The 14,332-nt window shown below is 39.5% G+C and overlaps 1 protein-coding gene across 7 annotated transcripts in view; it reads left to right on the plus strand.

Moving 5' to 3' along the window:
- PIAS2 (protein inhibitor of activated STAT 2) overlaps nt 1-14,332 on the plus strand; it is a 107,334-nt gene that overhangs the window by 46,265 nt on the left and 46,737 nt on the right. For all 7 annotated transcript variants that reach the window (XR_006890092.1, XR_006890093.1, XM_046671366.1 and 4 more), the window contains 2 exons: nt 1,131-1,181; nt 1,315-1,405. Coding sequence is in view for 5 of the 7 variants with exons in the window: in XM_046671366.1 (XP_046527322.1) it covers nt 1,131-1,181; nt 1,315-1,405 (142 nt within the window). In the remaining 2 variants the exon portion in view is untranslated. The remainder of the gene's footprint in view (nt 1-1,130; nt 1,182-1,314; nt 1,406-14,332) is intronic.

A 14,332-nucleotide genomic window follows, 5' to 3' on the forward strand; every position in this document is an offset into this window, starting at 1 on the left:
GTACTCTCAAGAAAGGACTAGTCTCTAATCTTTTCTCTGACAAGTCCAAGATTTATTATAATGGCTAAGGATAATACTTTTATACCATGATGTGCATATATGTCACCTGGGAATCTTGCTAAAATGCAGATTTTAATTCTGTAGTCTGGGATGGGGCCTGAGATTCTGCATTTCTAACAAGCTCCCAACAATAACAACACTGCTTCACTGTGGACTCTATTTTGAGTGGCAAGGATTTGGAAATTTCACTGCCAAAGATATTTTATATGGGACTCTATTAGGTTCTCATCTAGAAATTCTAAGAGATTCTTTGTCCTTAATTGGATACATAATTATGAAGTTGCTATGGTATAGAGATATTGAGACTCTAGGCACTAGTTCTTTATCCTGGTTCTGTAATAGAATCACTTGAGTAGCTGTAAAGTCTAATGCTCAGGCTGCACTCTAGACCAATAAGAATATCTGGTGAATGGACCTTATATTTAAAGAAAAATTGCAAGTGATTAGAATGCTCAGCCAAGGTTAAGAACCACCATAAGCAAGCAAATTAATTTATTATAAACTCTTTTAGACCCTAAGATGCTTCTTTTCATGTGAAACAAATTTGTTACCCATTGAAATGAATATTGTCTCGTGAAAGTTCCCAATATTGTACTGAAAATACTTTGAGGGCCGGCCCAGTGGTGCAGTGGTTAAGTGCGCACGTTCCGCTTCAGTGGCCCGGGGTTCGCCAGTTCAGATCCCGGGTGCGGACATGGCACCGCTTGGCACACCATGCTGTGGTAGGTGTCCCACATATAAAGTAGAGGAAGATGGGCATGGATGTTAGTTTGGGGCCAGTCTTCCTCAGTGAAAAGAGGATTGGCAGCAGTTAGCTCAGGGCTAATCTTCCTCAAAAAAAAAAAAAAAAAAAAAAAACTTTGAAATATCTGTAAGGACATGACTAAACATTGAGTAAATGAGGGTTATCGTCATTACAGTGTTTTGGTTAAGGCTTGTGCTATTGGTAGACTAGTGTTCATCTTTAAAGAAGTAAGAATAAAAATACAAATAATGCTTTTTTCTGGTGAGAATATTCCTGTGAATTCTCATTGTGCCTTCTTAACCTAATTTCTTTCTCTTTCTGACAGGGATTTTTTGCCAGGTGGTAGGAGAGATTACACAGTCCAAGTTCAGCTGAGGCAAGTTTGAAATTTTCTATTACCTTAATTTTTTACTTGCTGACTACATGCATATAGTCTTGAATTTTCAAATATATAAGCAATTTTTGAGTACACTGTTTAATAATGATTTCTTTTTTCTTCTTCAATGCAGACTTTGCCTGGCAGAGACGAGTTGCCCTCAAGAAGATAACTATCCCAATAGTCTATGTATAAAAGTAAATGGGAAGCTGTTTCCTTTGCCTGTAAGTTGCTTTTTATTCACCAGGCTTGCGTGTAAATTTAGTATAAATACTAACAAGGTTTAGAAACAGTGGCAGCTCAGTACCAATGAGCAGTCCTAGCATCCAGATTAAATATTGTTTTCCACTAAAGAGATTTGTGATTCCATGGAGAAATGGCTAATTCCAGGTCTGGGGGAGATGGAAAAGATGAGCCTGGAACATCTTCTGTCAGAAAGCAGGGAACCTGTGGAAGACTCTTGGGATCATATCAAATGGCACAGGAGCAGGACTTGGATATATAGGGCAGCATGTTGTGGTTGTTGTCTGAATTAGCAGGGCCTGGGCCATGGATGAAATGGTGAAAGGCAGAGACTGCTGAGAGCGACTGGACATGGAGGTCAAGGATTCCAAGCTAGGGCCTAGATGCACACACCTGGGGGATGGATGCAGTGGTATTTGATTGACAACCTGTTGTTTAAGCAGTGAAGCATTGTATGGACATCAGCACCTGGTGTGTGGTTTCTGTTTCTGGCCTGATAGATAGCCCTGGATTCTTCAAATCCTGTTAGATCTTAAAGTAACACTTAATTGTTGAACTGGGTTATATATCTGCCTCTGCTTAGGCTTGGAATAAGCCACTAAATTGGTATAGTTGTGTAGAAGGCCAGCAAAGTCATAATCAAAAAAAGTAGTAGAGAATGGCCTGTCAGACACGACAAAGTGAAGGTGTATTTAACTGAAGTACTGTGAGAACAGTGATTCCACCAGTGTGCTAAGTTGCCGTTTCAGCAAAGCAGACACTGTTATGGCTCTTGAAAAGGAGATGGAGAAGCTGTTTAGTATCCCTGCTGAGCGTGAGACTTGGCTCTGGAATGAGTGTATGAGCAATACCTCTGAGCGGTGCAGCAAGTCAGACAACATAGTTTAGGACTCTGGGCTCTACCAGAGCCATGTGGTTGTAATTGAACCCCAAAGTGAAAAGAACCCATGGCCAAAGTCAACCCTTGTAGTCAGAGCTCTGACTTGGTTTTCAGAAGTCCCATTTGTCTCCTACACAGCCTGTGTACTTAGAGACCTGAGAAATACCTATTTCATGAATTTTGTAAGGGTTGAAGAAAACTGCACCATTCTCTAACCCTTTTTGAAAGATGTCTGTGGGGCTGAAATCATTTGAGTAGTCCTCTGGGGATGAAAGAGGAAATTGCAGAGACAGAATAGATATTATTGGGAGGAGTGCTTACATGGCCCTGTGGATGTTCAAAACCCACGTGGGACATTTTGCCTCTTAAATTTTTGGCTACCAGCAAGAATTGATTCTCAGGAGCTGTCTTTTATCTGGATGGATCACACAAAGGTCTGAACCAAGGGAAGAAGTAGCTTTACTTGGAGCTGAACGATACCAGTGGGTGGCCAGATGTGTGGCAAAGGAAACCTGGGAAAATCAGATTACGGAATTACTCTGTGCACACTTTCCGTGGCCTTTTATATCCACTTTTCTTTGTCCAGATGTGCTAAGATTTCTTTGACCTTTGACTCTCATTGCTATTTAACTGTCCTTGAAGAAAGATCTAACTATGAAGATCTTCTTGCTGTCTGCAGACCCATCTTGAATACTAGGCCAGTGTCATGTGACTGCCAGTGATGAGGGCTGTGTCTGCAATGTGTGAGGCTCTACCAAAACTCTCTGGTATTGCTGCAGAAACTGTGGTGATTACCGATGTGTACATACACAATTTCCACAAAATTTTCTGAATGGACCAGTCAGTATCATGTTATATCTTTGTCCATGAGATCTGTAGCACCACTGTGGATAGCTCTGAATTTGTCACTCTTCCAGTCCTTTTGAAGAGAGAGGAGATTCTCTGGTTGAGCACATTCTCTGGGACGTTGTTACTCAGACAGTCACTGCTGGTTTCTGTCCCAAAGCACCAGCTAACCCTTGAGTACTTATACTAGGCTGTTCATGAACACACCAGCTACTACGTGAAACACCCTTTATCTGCTGAGTCTGGTACTCACCTCTGGAGCCAGGGGCCTCCAGTGGCCCCAGGGACACTTATGAGGGAAGTGAACAAATGGAGCGTTAGGACAAAGGCAAAGACAGATTTCAAAATCAGAAAATGATGAGGGCAGAGGGGGACTTGCCTGACCCTGGTAGGGCCATCCCAAAGATCAAATACCAGTCTTTCCAAAGAGGCTTTTTACCTTCAGTGCTGTGAACTCTTATGGAACAACTGACGTAAGTTTATATGCAACTGATGGAAAACTTCTTAAATTACCACTTGATCCACAGTTACTATTGATTGGGGTAATGAAATATGGAGCCTTTACTGCATAAAGCAGGTTTATGAGAATCATGTGAATAAACTTCAGTGACCCTCTGGGAGTAAATATATTGAGCTCTTTACCACCATGGAGATCCTTAGGGACTGTTTCCAATTCTAAGAAGCATCAGCAAGTCACAGAGAAGTTTGACATGTGGTCCTTGCCCGTGATCTTCATTTATGGCTCGACAGAACCTGGAGAATAAACTTGACACTGTCGTGGAATTTCCCATTGGCGTTCTGAATATATTCGAATTCATGTCCTGGAACAAGTCCCTATGTATGTGACCTTATTGCAGTATCCAATCATATGGAACCATGGTACTTGGCCACTATACTGCATGTACAAAGAGTAAACTAAATGGGAATGGTATTACTTTGATAATAGCAATGTGTTCTGGATTCTTAAGGGTTGGATAGTGATGAAAACAGTTTATGTACTGTTTTACCCACATTGAGATGATGAGTTTTATAAGACACCTTCATGCCTTGACTTTCCATAGTCCCTTGATGTGGGGATGATAGTAAGCAGCTCATAGCCGGACTTGCAGAATGATATATGGACAGACACAAGCAAAACTGCCTCAGAGACTATTGTCCCACCTTCCCCCCTCCCGCCCCCCTTGTTGACTCCAAGGGCTGCCAATGTACAGACTGACAGCCAGCTGAGAAAATTCCATGTTTTTTATGGGCAGAAAAGGAAAAAAGAAAGAACCTCTTTGCTTAGAGAGTTATTTGAGAGGCTGAACTATTTTTCTTTTTAAACAGATTGTGAGAAATTTCTGTAAACCTCTGGAGCTGTAAGATTCTAGGGTGGGGGGTGGGTGGTGGAAGTGGGTTGACAGAGAGGACTATTTTCTTGTAAAGATTCTAAAGAGAGGAGAGGATATGTGCTACAGTTCAGCTGGCAGGAAATCTCCAAGTAGTCCCTCTTGGTGCAGCCAGAAGACTTACCAGTACTAGCTTCGTTATCCTAATAAATACTGTTTCTGAGTTCATGGATTTCTGTTTCCTGATGCTATGTATTAGTCTTACCAGTGGACTGCCTCAGAGTAAATCTGGACTGAAGTAAAGTCAGGGTTTTCTTTTAGACACATAGACACAGGCGTGTGCATGTGCGCACACACTCGAGCTCCCTTGGCCTAAGATGGGATAATTTTGGCATCTAAAAAAATACTACTGCAGTGGACTCAAAATCATCAAATATGTAAATGAGTTTATAATTATGCTAAAATAAACTACTGGAGATTGCACCAATTCATTACTTTGAAAATTAATAAAGGGAGAGAATCATTCATTTCAGGGTAACCAAATGTTGATGTGGTCAAGTTCTTCTTTATGGAAACATTTCAGCTCATAATCGTGTAATGGATCTATGTAATCATCGTAGTAATAATCAACACCAAAGTAATTTTTGCAATCCGTAATCGTAATGGATCTCGGTAACCATCATCAGTGGATGCTAAAACCATCAGGTCACAGCTTGATGGGGAACTTTATGGTAAAAGGATCAGGCTGATATCAGCTGAACTCGTGATCAATCTTTTTTTTTTTTGAGGAAGATTAGCCCTGAGCTAACTACTGCCAATCCCCCTCTTTTTGCTGAGGAAGACTGGCCCTGAGCTAACATCCATGCCCATCTTTCTCTGCTTTATACGTGGGACGCCTACCACAGCATGTTTTTTTGCCAAGCAGTGCCATGTCCACACCCAGGATCTGAACCGGCGAACCCCAGGCCACCGAGAAGCGAAACGTATGAACTTAACCGCTGCGCCACCGGGCTGGCCCCGTGATCAATCTTGATACCACTGAAAATGGGTCAAACATTATGTGTCCCGTAATGTGGTACAATAGGAAGTATGTAATGTTCCCTAGGAAATTTTTGTGTTTGAAGATTAGAACCTGAGTCTTGTCAAGCCTGTACAACTAATAACTAGTTTAAAACATATGGGAGATTGAGCAACAAAACGTACTATGAGGAAGCAATCTATCCAATTCAGAAGATGAAGTCATTCTTCAGGTCAAAAGTCCTGGTAGCTCCAACAGAACAATAGCATTGGAAAAGAAAAAGGGTGTGTGGGGGGGTGGGAGGTGGGGGCAGGTTTATAGAATGAAGAAGAGTTCAGAGGCATAACTAAGGACAATATCAGGCTGTAGTTTTGGATTCTGATTCAAACTGTGAAAGGACATTTTTAAAATACCAAACTGTATATGGATAAAAAAGGTATGTCGGGGTGGGGGGTGGGCACAAAGGGTGAAGTGGTGCACCTACAACATGACTGACAATAATGTACAACTGAAATTTCACAAGGTTGTAAACTATTATAATCTCAATAAAAAGTTAAAAAGATATGTCTGGGATTTGCTTTAAAATAATCTGGCATGGGGTGGGGTAGAGTGGGTAAAGGCTGTTTATGAGTAAATAAAATATTGAACTGGATGATGGGTATATGGGAGTTTATTGTACTTCTCTTTATATTTGAAATTTTTAGTAATAAAAAGATATATGACATCTGTAAGGTAGTTAGGAAATTTGAATATAAACTGGATATTAGTTTTTTAAAAATTACGGCTAATTTTGTAAGATTGTGATACTTTTTTGTTTGGTTTTGTTTTCTAGTTATTTTTCTTTTATTATTAGGTCATAATAGTTCATAAGTGACATTTCAGTTGTACACGATTATTTGTCAGTCACCATATATGTGGGCCCCTTTACCCTTTATGCCTGCCTCCCACCTCCCCTTCCCCTCTGGTAACCACTAATCTAGGCTCTGTCCATTTGTTTGTTTATCTTCCACATATGAGTAAAATCATATGGTGTTTGTCTTTCTCTGTCTGGCTTATTTCGCTTAACATAATACCGTCATGGTCCATCCATGTTGTTGCAAATGGGACAATTTTGTCTTTTTTTATGGCTGAGGAGTATTCCATTGTGTGTATATATATATATATATACACACCACATCTTCTGTAGCCATTCATCAGTTGATGGGCACTTGGGTTGCTTCCACATCTTGGCTGTTGTAAATAATGCTGCAGTGAATATAGAGGTGCATAAGTCTCTTTGAATTGTTGATTTCAAGTTCTTTGGATGAATACCCAGTAGTGGAATAGCTGGGTCATATGGTATTGCTATTTTTAGTTTTTTGAGAAATCTCCATACTGTTTTCCATAGTGGCTGCACCAGTTTGCAGTCCCACCAGCAGTGTATAAGGGTTCCCTTTTCTCCACATCTTTTGCAACATTTGTTGTTTTTCGTCTTGGTAATTATAGCCATTCTAATGGGTGTAAGGTGATATTTTAATGTAGCTTTGATGTGCATTTCCCTGATGATTAATGATGTTGAACATCTTATCATTTGCCTGTTAGCCATCTGTATATCTTCTTTGGAAAAATGTCTGTTCGTATCCTCTGCCCATTTTTTGATTGGGTTGTTTGTTTTGTTGTTGTTGTATTAGTTGTTTATATATTTTGGAGATTAACCCCTTGTCAGATATATGATTTGCAAATATTTTCCCCCACTGGGTGGGTTGTCTTTTTGTTTTGTTCCGGGTATCCTTTGCCTTGCAGAAGCTCTTTAGTCTGATGAAGTCCCACTCGTTTATTATTTCTTTTGTTTACCTTCCCTGAGTAGACATGGTATTTGAAAAGATCTTTCAAAGACCAGTGTCAGAGAGTGTACTGCCTGTATTTTCTTCTAGGAGTTTTATAGTTTCATGTTTTACCTTCCAATCTTTAATCCATTTTGAGTTAATTTTTGTGTGTGGCAAAAGATAATGGTCTACTTTCATTCTTTCACATGTGACTGTCCATTTTTCCCAACACTGTTTATTGAAGAGACTTTCATTTCTCCATTGTATGTTCTTAGCTCCTTTGTCAGAAACTGGCTGTCAGTAGATGTATGGGTTTATTTCCGAGCTTTCAATTCTGTTCCATTGATCTGTGTGTCTGTTTTTGTACCAGTACCGTGCTGTTTTGATTACTGTAGCTTTGTAGTATATTTTGAAGTCAGGGATTATGATGCCTCCAGCTTTGTTCTTTTTTCTCAGGATTGCTTTAGCTATTTGGGGTCTTTGTTGCCCCATATGAATTTTAGGATTCTTTGTTCTGTTTCTGTGAAGAATGTCGTTGGGATTCTGATTGGCATTGCATTGAATCTGTACATTGCTTTAGGTAGTATAGACATTTTAACTATGTTTATCCTTCCAATCCATGTGCATGGAATATCTTTCCAGTTCTTTATGTCATCATTGATTTCTTTCAATAATATCTTACAGTTTTCATTGTATAGGTCTTTCACCTCCTTTTTTAAATTTATTCCTAGACATTGTATTCTTTTGTTGTGATTGTAAATGAGATTGTATTCTTGAGTTCTCTTTTGGTTAGTTCATTATTAGAGTGTAGAAATGCAACTGATTTTTTAAGTTGATTTTGTATCCTGCAACTTTGCTGTAGTTGATGATTATTTCTAATAGTTTCCCAGTAGATTCTTTAGGGTTTTTTATATATAAAATCATGTTGTCTGCAAACAGAATTTTACTTCTTCCTTGCCAATTTGGATACCATTTATTTTTCTGTCTTGCCTAATTGCTGTGGCCAACACCTCCAGTACTATGTTGAATAAGAGTGGCGAGGGTGTGCATCCTTTTCTTGTTCTGGTTCTCAGAGGGATGGCTTTCAGCTTTTCCCCATTGAGTATGATGTTGGCTGTGGGTCTGTCATATATGGCTTTTTTATGTTGAGGTACTTCCTTCTGTACCCATTTTATTGAGAGTTTTTGTCGTAAATGGGTGTTGGATCTTGTCAAATGCTTTCTCAGTGTCTATTGAGATGATCATGTGGTTTTTATTCTTCATTTTGTTAGTGTGGTGTATCATATTAACAACCCTGCAGGGATGTTCAGCCATCCCTGCATCCCTGGTATAAATCTACTTGTTCATGGCGTATGATCCTCTTGATGTATTGCTGTTTGGTTTGCAGTATTTTGAGGATTTCTGCATCTATGTTCATCAGCAATATTTGCCTGTGATTTTCCTTCTTTGTGTTGTCCTTGTCTGGCTTTGGGATCAGGGTGGTGTTGGCTTTGTAAAATGTGTTAGGAAGTGTTCTGTCTTCTTCAATTTTTAGGAATAGTTTGAGAAGGGTAGGTACTAAGTCTTCTTTGAATGTTTGGTGTAATTCTCCAGAGAAGCCATCTGGTCCTGGACTTTTGTTTTTGGGGAGGTTTTCAATTTCTGTTTCAATCTCTTTATTTGTGATTCGTCTATTCAAATTCTCTGTTTCTTTTTGGTTCAGTTTTGGAAGGTTGTGTAAGTTTAAGAATTTATCCGTTTCTTCTAGACTGTCCAGTTTGTTGACATATAGTTTTTCATGCTGTTCTCTTATAATCAATCTTTTGTGTTTCTTTGGTATCTATTGCAGTTTCTCCTCTTTCATTTCTAATTTTACTTATTTGAATCTTCTCTTTTGTTTCATAGTGAGTCTGCTTAAAGGTTTGTCAATTTTGTTTATCTTCTCAAAGAACCAGCTTAGTTTCATTGATCCTTTCTACTGTTGTTTTGGTTTCAGTTTCATTTATTTCTGCTCTAATTTTATTTCCCTCCTCCTGCTGACTTTGGGCTTTGTTTTTTCTTCTTTTTCTACTTCTGTTAGGTGTAGTTTAAGGTTGTGTATTTGAGATTTTTCTTGTTTGTTAAGGTGGGCTTGAATTGCTATGAATTTCCCTCTATGGACTGCTTTTGCTGTATCCCATATGAGTTGATATGTTGTATTTTCATTTTTGTTTGTCTCCAGATATTCTTTTTGATTTCTCCTTTAATTTCTTGAATGATCCATTGGTTGTTTAATAGCATGTTGTTTAGTCTCCACATTTGTCACTTCCCCAGCTTTTTTCTTGTAATTGATTTCTAGTTTCATAGCGTTATGGTCGGAAAAGAGGCTTGGTATGATTTCAGTCTTCTTAAATTTATGAGGCTTGCCTTCTTTCCCAGCATATAGTCTATCTTTGAGAATTTTCCATGTGCACTTGAGAAGAATGTGTATTTTGCTGATTTTGGATGGAGTGTTCTTTATATGTCTATTAAGTCTGGTATAATTTTTCACTTAGTTCTGCTATTCTGTGTTGACTTTCTGTATGGTTGATCTATCCATTGATGAAAGTGGAGTGTTAAGGTCCCCTACTATTATTGTGTTGCTGTTAATATCTCCTTTTGGGTCGATTAATAGTTGATTTATGTACTTTGTTTCTCCTGTGTTGGGTGCATATATATTTATAAGTCTTATGTCCTCTTGGTGGAGTGTCCCTTTTATCATTATATACTGCCCCTCTTTGTCTCTCATTGCCTGTTTTATCTTGAAGTTTGCTTTGTCTGATATAAGTATGGCAGCGTCTGCTTTCTTTTGTTTGCCATTAGCTTGGATTATCATTTTCACTCCCTTCACTCTAAGCCTGTGTTTGTCTTTAGAGCTGAGATGTGTTTCCTGGAGGCATCATATTGGGTCTTTTTTTTGATCCATCTAGCCACTCTCTGTCTTTTGATTGGAGAATTCAGTCCATTTATTTTTAGAATGATTATTGATATACAATGGCTTAATGCTGCCATTTTATCAGTTGTTTTCTGGTTGTTCTATATTTCACTTGTTTCTCATCCTGTGTATTTTGGACTGCCAGTTCAGTTTGGTGGCTGTCTATGATATTTTCTCAGTATTTATCATTTGTGCCTCTGTTCTGATTTTTTGTTTAGAGGTTACTGTGAGGTTTGTATAAAAGATCTTGTAGATGAAATAGTCCATTTTCTGACAGACTCTTATTTCCTTAGCCTAAGCAGGTTCCATCCCTTTCCTCTTTCCTGTCTAAGTTAATGTTATCACAACTTATTCTGTTTGGTTTTGTGAGTTTGTGGTTAAAATGAAGTGGTTATATTTATTGATGTTTTTCTTCCCTTTATTTAATGTTATAATTAAGTGTTTGCTAATCTGTTCTGATAGTGAGTTGCAGTTTCTGTTTTTGTCTGCCTCTTTATCTCCTTGCCCAAGGCTTTGTATACCCTTTCTTTGTTTTTTTTCAGTTGTGAGGTCCTTCTTGATCATTTCTTGTAGGGGGGTTTTGTGGTGATGAACTCTCTCATCTTTTCTTTATCTGGGAAAGTTTTTATTTCTCCATCATATCTGAAGGATATTTTTGCTGGATAGAGTATTGTTGGCTGAAAGAGTTTGACTTTCAGAATTTTGAATATATCATTCCACTCTCTCCTGTCCTGTAAGGTTTCTGTTGAGAAATCCGCCAAAAGCCTGAATAGGATTCCTTTGTAGGTTATTTTCTTCTGCCCACTGCCCTTAATATTTTTTTCTCATTGACTTTTTTCAGTTTTACCAATATATGCCTTGGAAAGAGTCTTTTTACATTGATGTAATTAGGAGTTCTGTTAGCTACTTTTACCTGTAATTCTCACTCCTTCCCCAGGTTTGGGAAGTTCTCAGGTATTATTTCTTTGAACAAGCTCTCTTCTCCTTTCTTCCTCTCTTCTCGCTCTGGAATACCTATAATCCATATGTTGCATTTCCTAATTGAGTCGGATATTTCTTCATTTCTTTTTAGTCTTAGTTCTGTCTCTTCCTCCATCTGAAGCATTTCTGTAGTCCTGTCCTCTAAATTGCTAATTCTGTCCTCTGTAATATTAGCTCTCTTATTTAAGGACTCTAGATTTTTCTTTATTTCATTGACTGTGTTTTTCATCTCCAACATTTGATTGATTTTTCTTGTAGTTTCAATCTCTGTTTTAAAGAATTCCCTCTTCATTAATTTTGTTCATGATTTCATTGAACTGTCTAAGTTCTCTGAACTTGTTGAGCTTTGTTGTGATAGCTATTTTGATTTCTCTGTCCTTTATTTTATTATTTTTTTGAGTATGATTAGCCCTGAGCTAACATCCACTGCCGATCCTCTTTTTGCTGAGGAAGACTGGCCCTGAGCTAACATCCATGCCCATCTTCCTCTACTTTATATGTGGACACCTACCACAGCATGGCTTGCCAAGCAGTGCCATGTCCACACCTGGGATTCGAACCAGCAAACCCTGAGCCAACGAAGTGGAATGTGCACACTTAACTGCTGAGCCCCCGGGGCTGGCCCCTGATTTCTCTGTCCTTTAGATTGTAGATTTCTGTGCCTTCAGGATTGATTTCTGGTTGTTGGAATGTTTTCTTCTGGAGTATTAATATATTTCTTTATACTATTTGATGGGTGGATCTGTGCCTTCACATAGTGATAGTATCTGGGCACAGATTCCACTTGCTGCCACTGGGAGTGTCAGGGGCAGGAGCTGTGTATTCTGAGCCCACCTCGATCCCTGTTACCTGTGCCTGTCTGAGCCTGAGCCACTCCTTGGTACTGCAGTGTCCCTGTAGGCTCTTTCACTGAATGGGAAAGTGATCACACGGGGGCTCAGGCTGCCACTGCCTTCTCCCACAGTCCCAGAGAGACACGCTTGTCCCTTCAGGGCTTCAGCAGTACTATGGGTATTTGTGACAGCTGGTAACTCATTTGCCTGGGCCCACAGAACCACTGCCATCTCCTTCTAGGTTGCACCAGGTGTTGTGCTTGGTGGGCAGGCCTCCCCACTGGGTCTGACCCAGAGCTACTCTCCGGGACCGCGATGGTAGTGTGGGCTCTCCCACTGTGTGTGAAAGCGATCAAGTGGGGTCTCTTGGCTGCTGCTCCTTGTTCCCACAGTCCTGCCTAAACGTGCTCCCACCTTCAGGGCTGCCACAGTACTATGGGCGTTCGTGGCAGCTGGGAAGTTGTTTGTTCTGGTGTGCAGATCCACCGCTGTCTCCTCCTAGGCTGCACCAGCCATTGTGCTTGGTGAGTGGGGCCTCCTCCCTGGGTCTGAGCTTGGACCACTCCTTGGGGACTGCAGTGGTATTGTGGGTTCTCCCACTAGATGAGAAAGCAATCACTCTGGGGCTTAGGGCTGCTGTCACCTGTTCCTGCAGTTGTGCCAAGGCACGTTCCTACCCTTGGGGCCACAGTGGTGCTGTCGGTGCTCCAGCCTGGAGAGCATTCTCACACATCTACGGTGCTGCCGGGGGGCCAGAGAGTAGTCACTTATCTCCACCACCTCCCCGGTGGTAGTCCATCCACTTTCTAACATAGAGCTGTGCAGGTCTCTCAGGCCCCCTGATGTGCTGTGTGGGTATCCTCTGCTGATCAATGAATGTCCCTTTAGTTGTAGTTCGAAGCGGGAAAGACAAAGGGAACAGCTCACTCCACGATGTTGCTGATGGTCACCTCTTGTGATACTGTTTTTTTAAACAAAGGTCTTATTAAAGATGCATATAAAAAGTATGTGTGGGTCAAATGGCATGTCTCCAATTTGCATTTAAAAACTAAGGGTAAAAGTAAACGTGTATGTGAGTGGGGTGTGTATTTTGGGTAGGCTGAGGGTAGGGCCGGAGGCAAATGAAGCAAGATTAGCAACTTTTTGATAATTATTGAAGCTGGTTGGTAGGTATTTATTGTTCTCTCTATTTTTGTGTATATTTGAAAATTTTCATAATATAAAGTATAAAAAGTAGATCTATATTGGTAATATTCAAGTAGTAGTGGTAATTAGTAAATTTGGGAAATGTTAAAGGAACAACAGCATCAACTTTTGTCACAATTACAAGTAGGATAGAATGTCATCATAGCATATAACAAAAGGTTCTTAGAGTATAGTTTTTATTAAAATGTTAAGTTAAGGCTGGTGCACTCCAACAGCCTTTATTCACAAAGATTTTAGATTTGCTCCAGAGGTCCTTTGTCAAATGAACTTTATTTTTGCATTAGATATAGGAAATTGTTAGAAATATGTGTAGGCTAAGCATTTTAATTTTGTGAAATTCCACTTATATCTTATTCTCAATAACCAGGTAATTGATGATTGAGTGGAGGTGATGCTGATGGTCAGAAGGAGAATTCAAGTTAACAGATAACTCAGAATTACCAATGAAACCAAACTAGCCAAGTAGGGTAGAAAATAGATTTAAAATACTTTTGGAGATTAGGACTCATACCATACTTGATTTTGAGTTGCTTATATTCTTATACTCACTGTTGTTCCTCCCCTCCTTTTGCTCTCTTTCTATGTCAAACTATCTTAAAACATTGTTGCTTGGCATCTCAAATGCCAGTTTACAGAGTTCCCATTTATCTAGTTCATGAGTTATTTTTATCATTTTGGCAGACTCTGGCTGTGCCATTGTTTTTATCTGGTTAACCTCCCAGTGGACATACCAGAAGACAGAATTATCTTCCAGGCTCCAAACAGACAAAACAAAACAGGCAAAAAACATTTCATTCAAAATTACTCAGATGTTGGTTTTGATATTCCTTGTGCTTGTTTCTCATTGAACACGTTCCTAGAGTCTTTATAGGAGGACTCTTTTAATGAGTTTTTTTGCTTGTTTTTATTTCACTTGAACAACTTTACATGGACATAACCCTCCTCCATACACATTCTCTCCTCCACTCATTTCCCTTATCTCTATTATAATGGAAGTTACTTAAGTGTCTTCTCCCCTGGTCAAACTGTTTTTAATGATTTTCAAAGCTTTGTTGCAAGTTGTAGATGACAAATTATCG

This window comes from Equus quagga, chromosome 9 (assembly GCF_021613505.1).
Source record: "Equus quagga isolate Etosha38 chromosome 9, UCLA_HA_Equagga_1.0, whole genome shotgun sequence".
NCBI classification, from domain to species: Eukaryota; Metazoa; Chordata; class Mammalia; order Perissodactyla; family Equidae; genus Equus; species Equus quagga.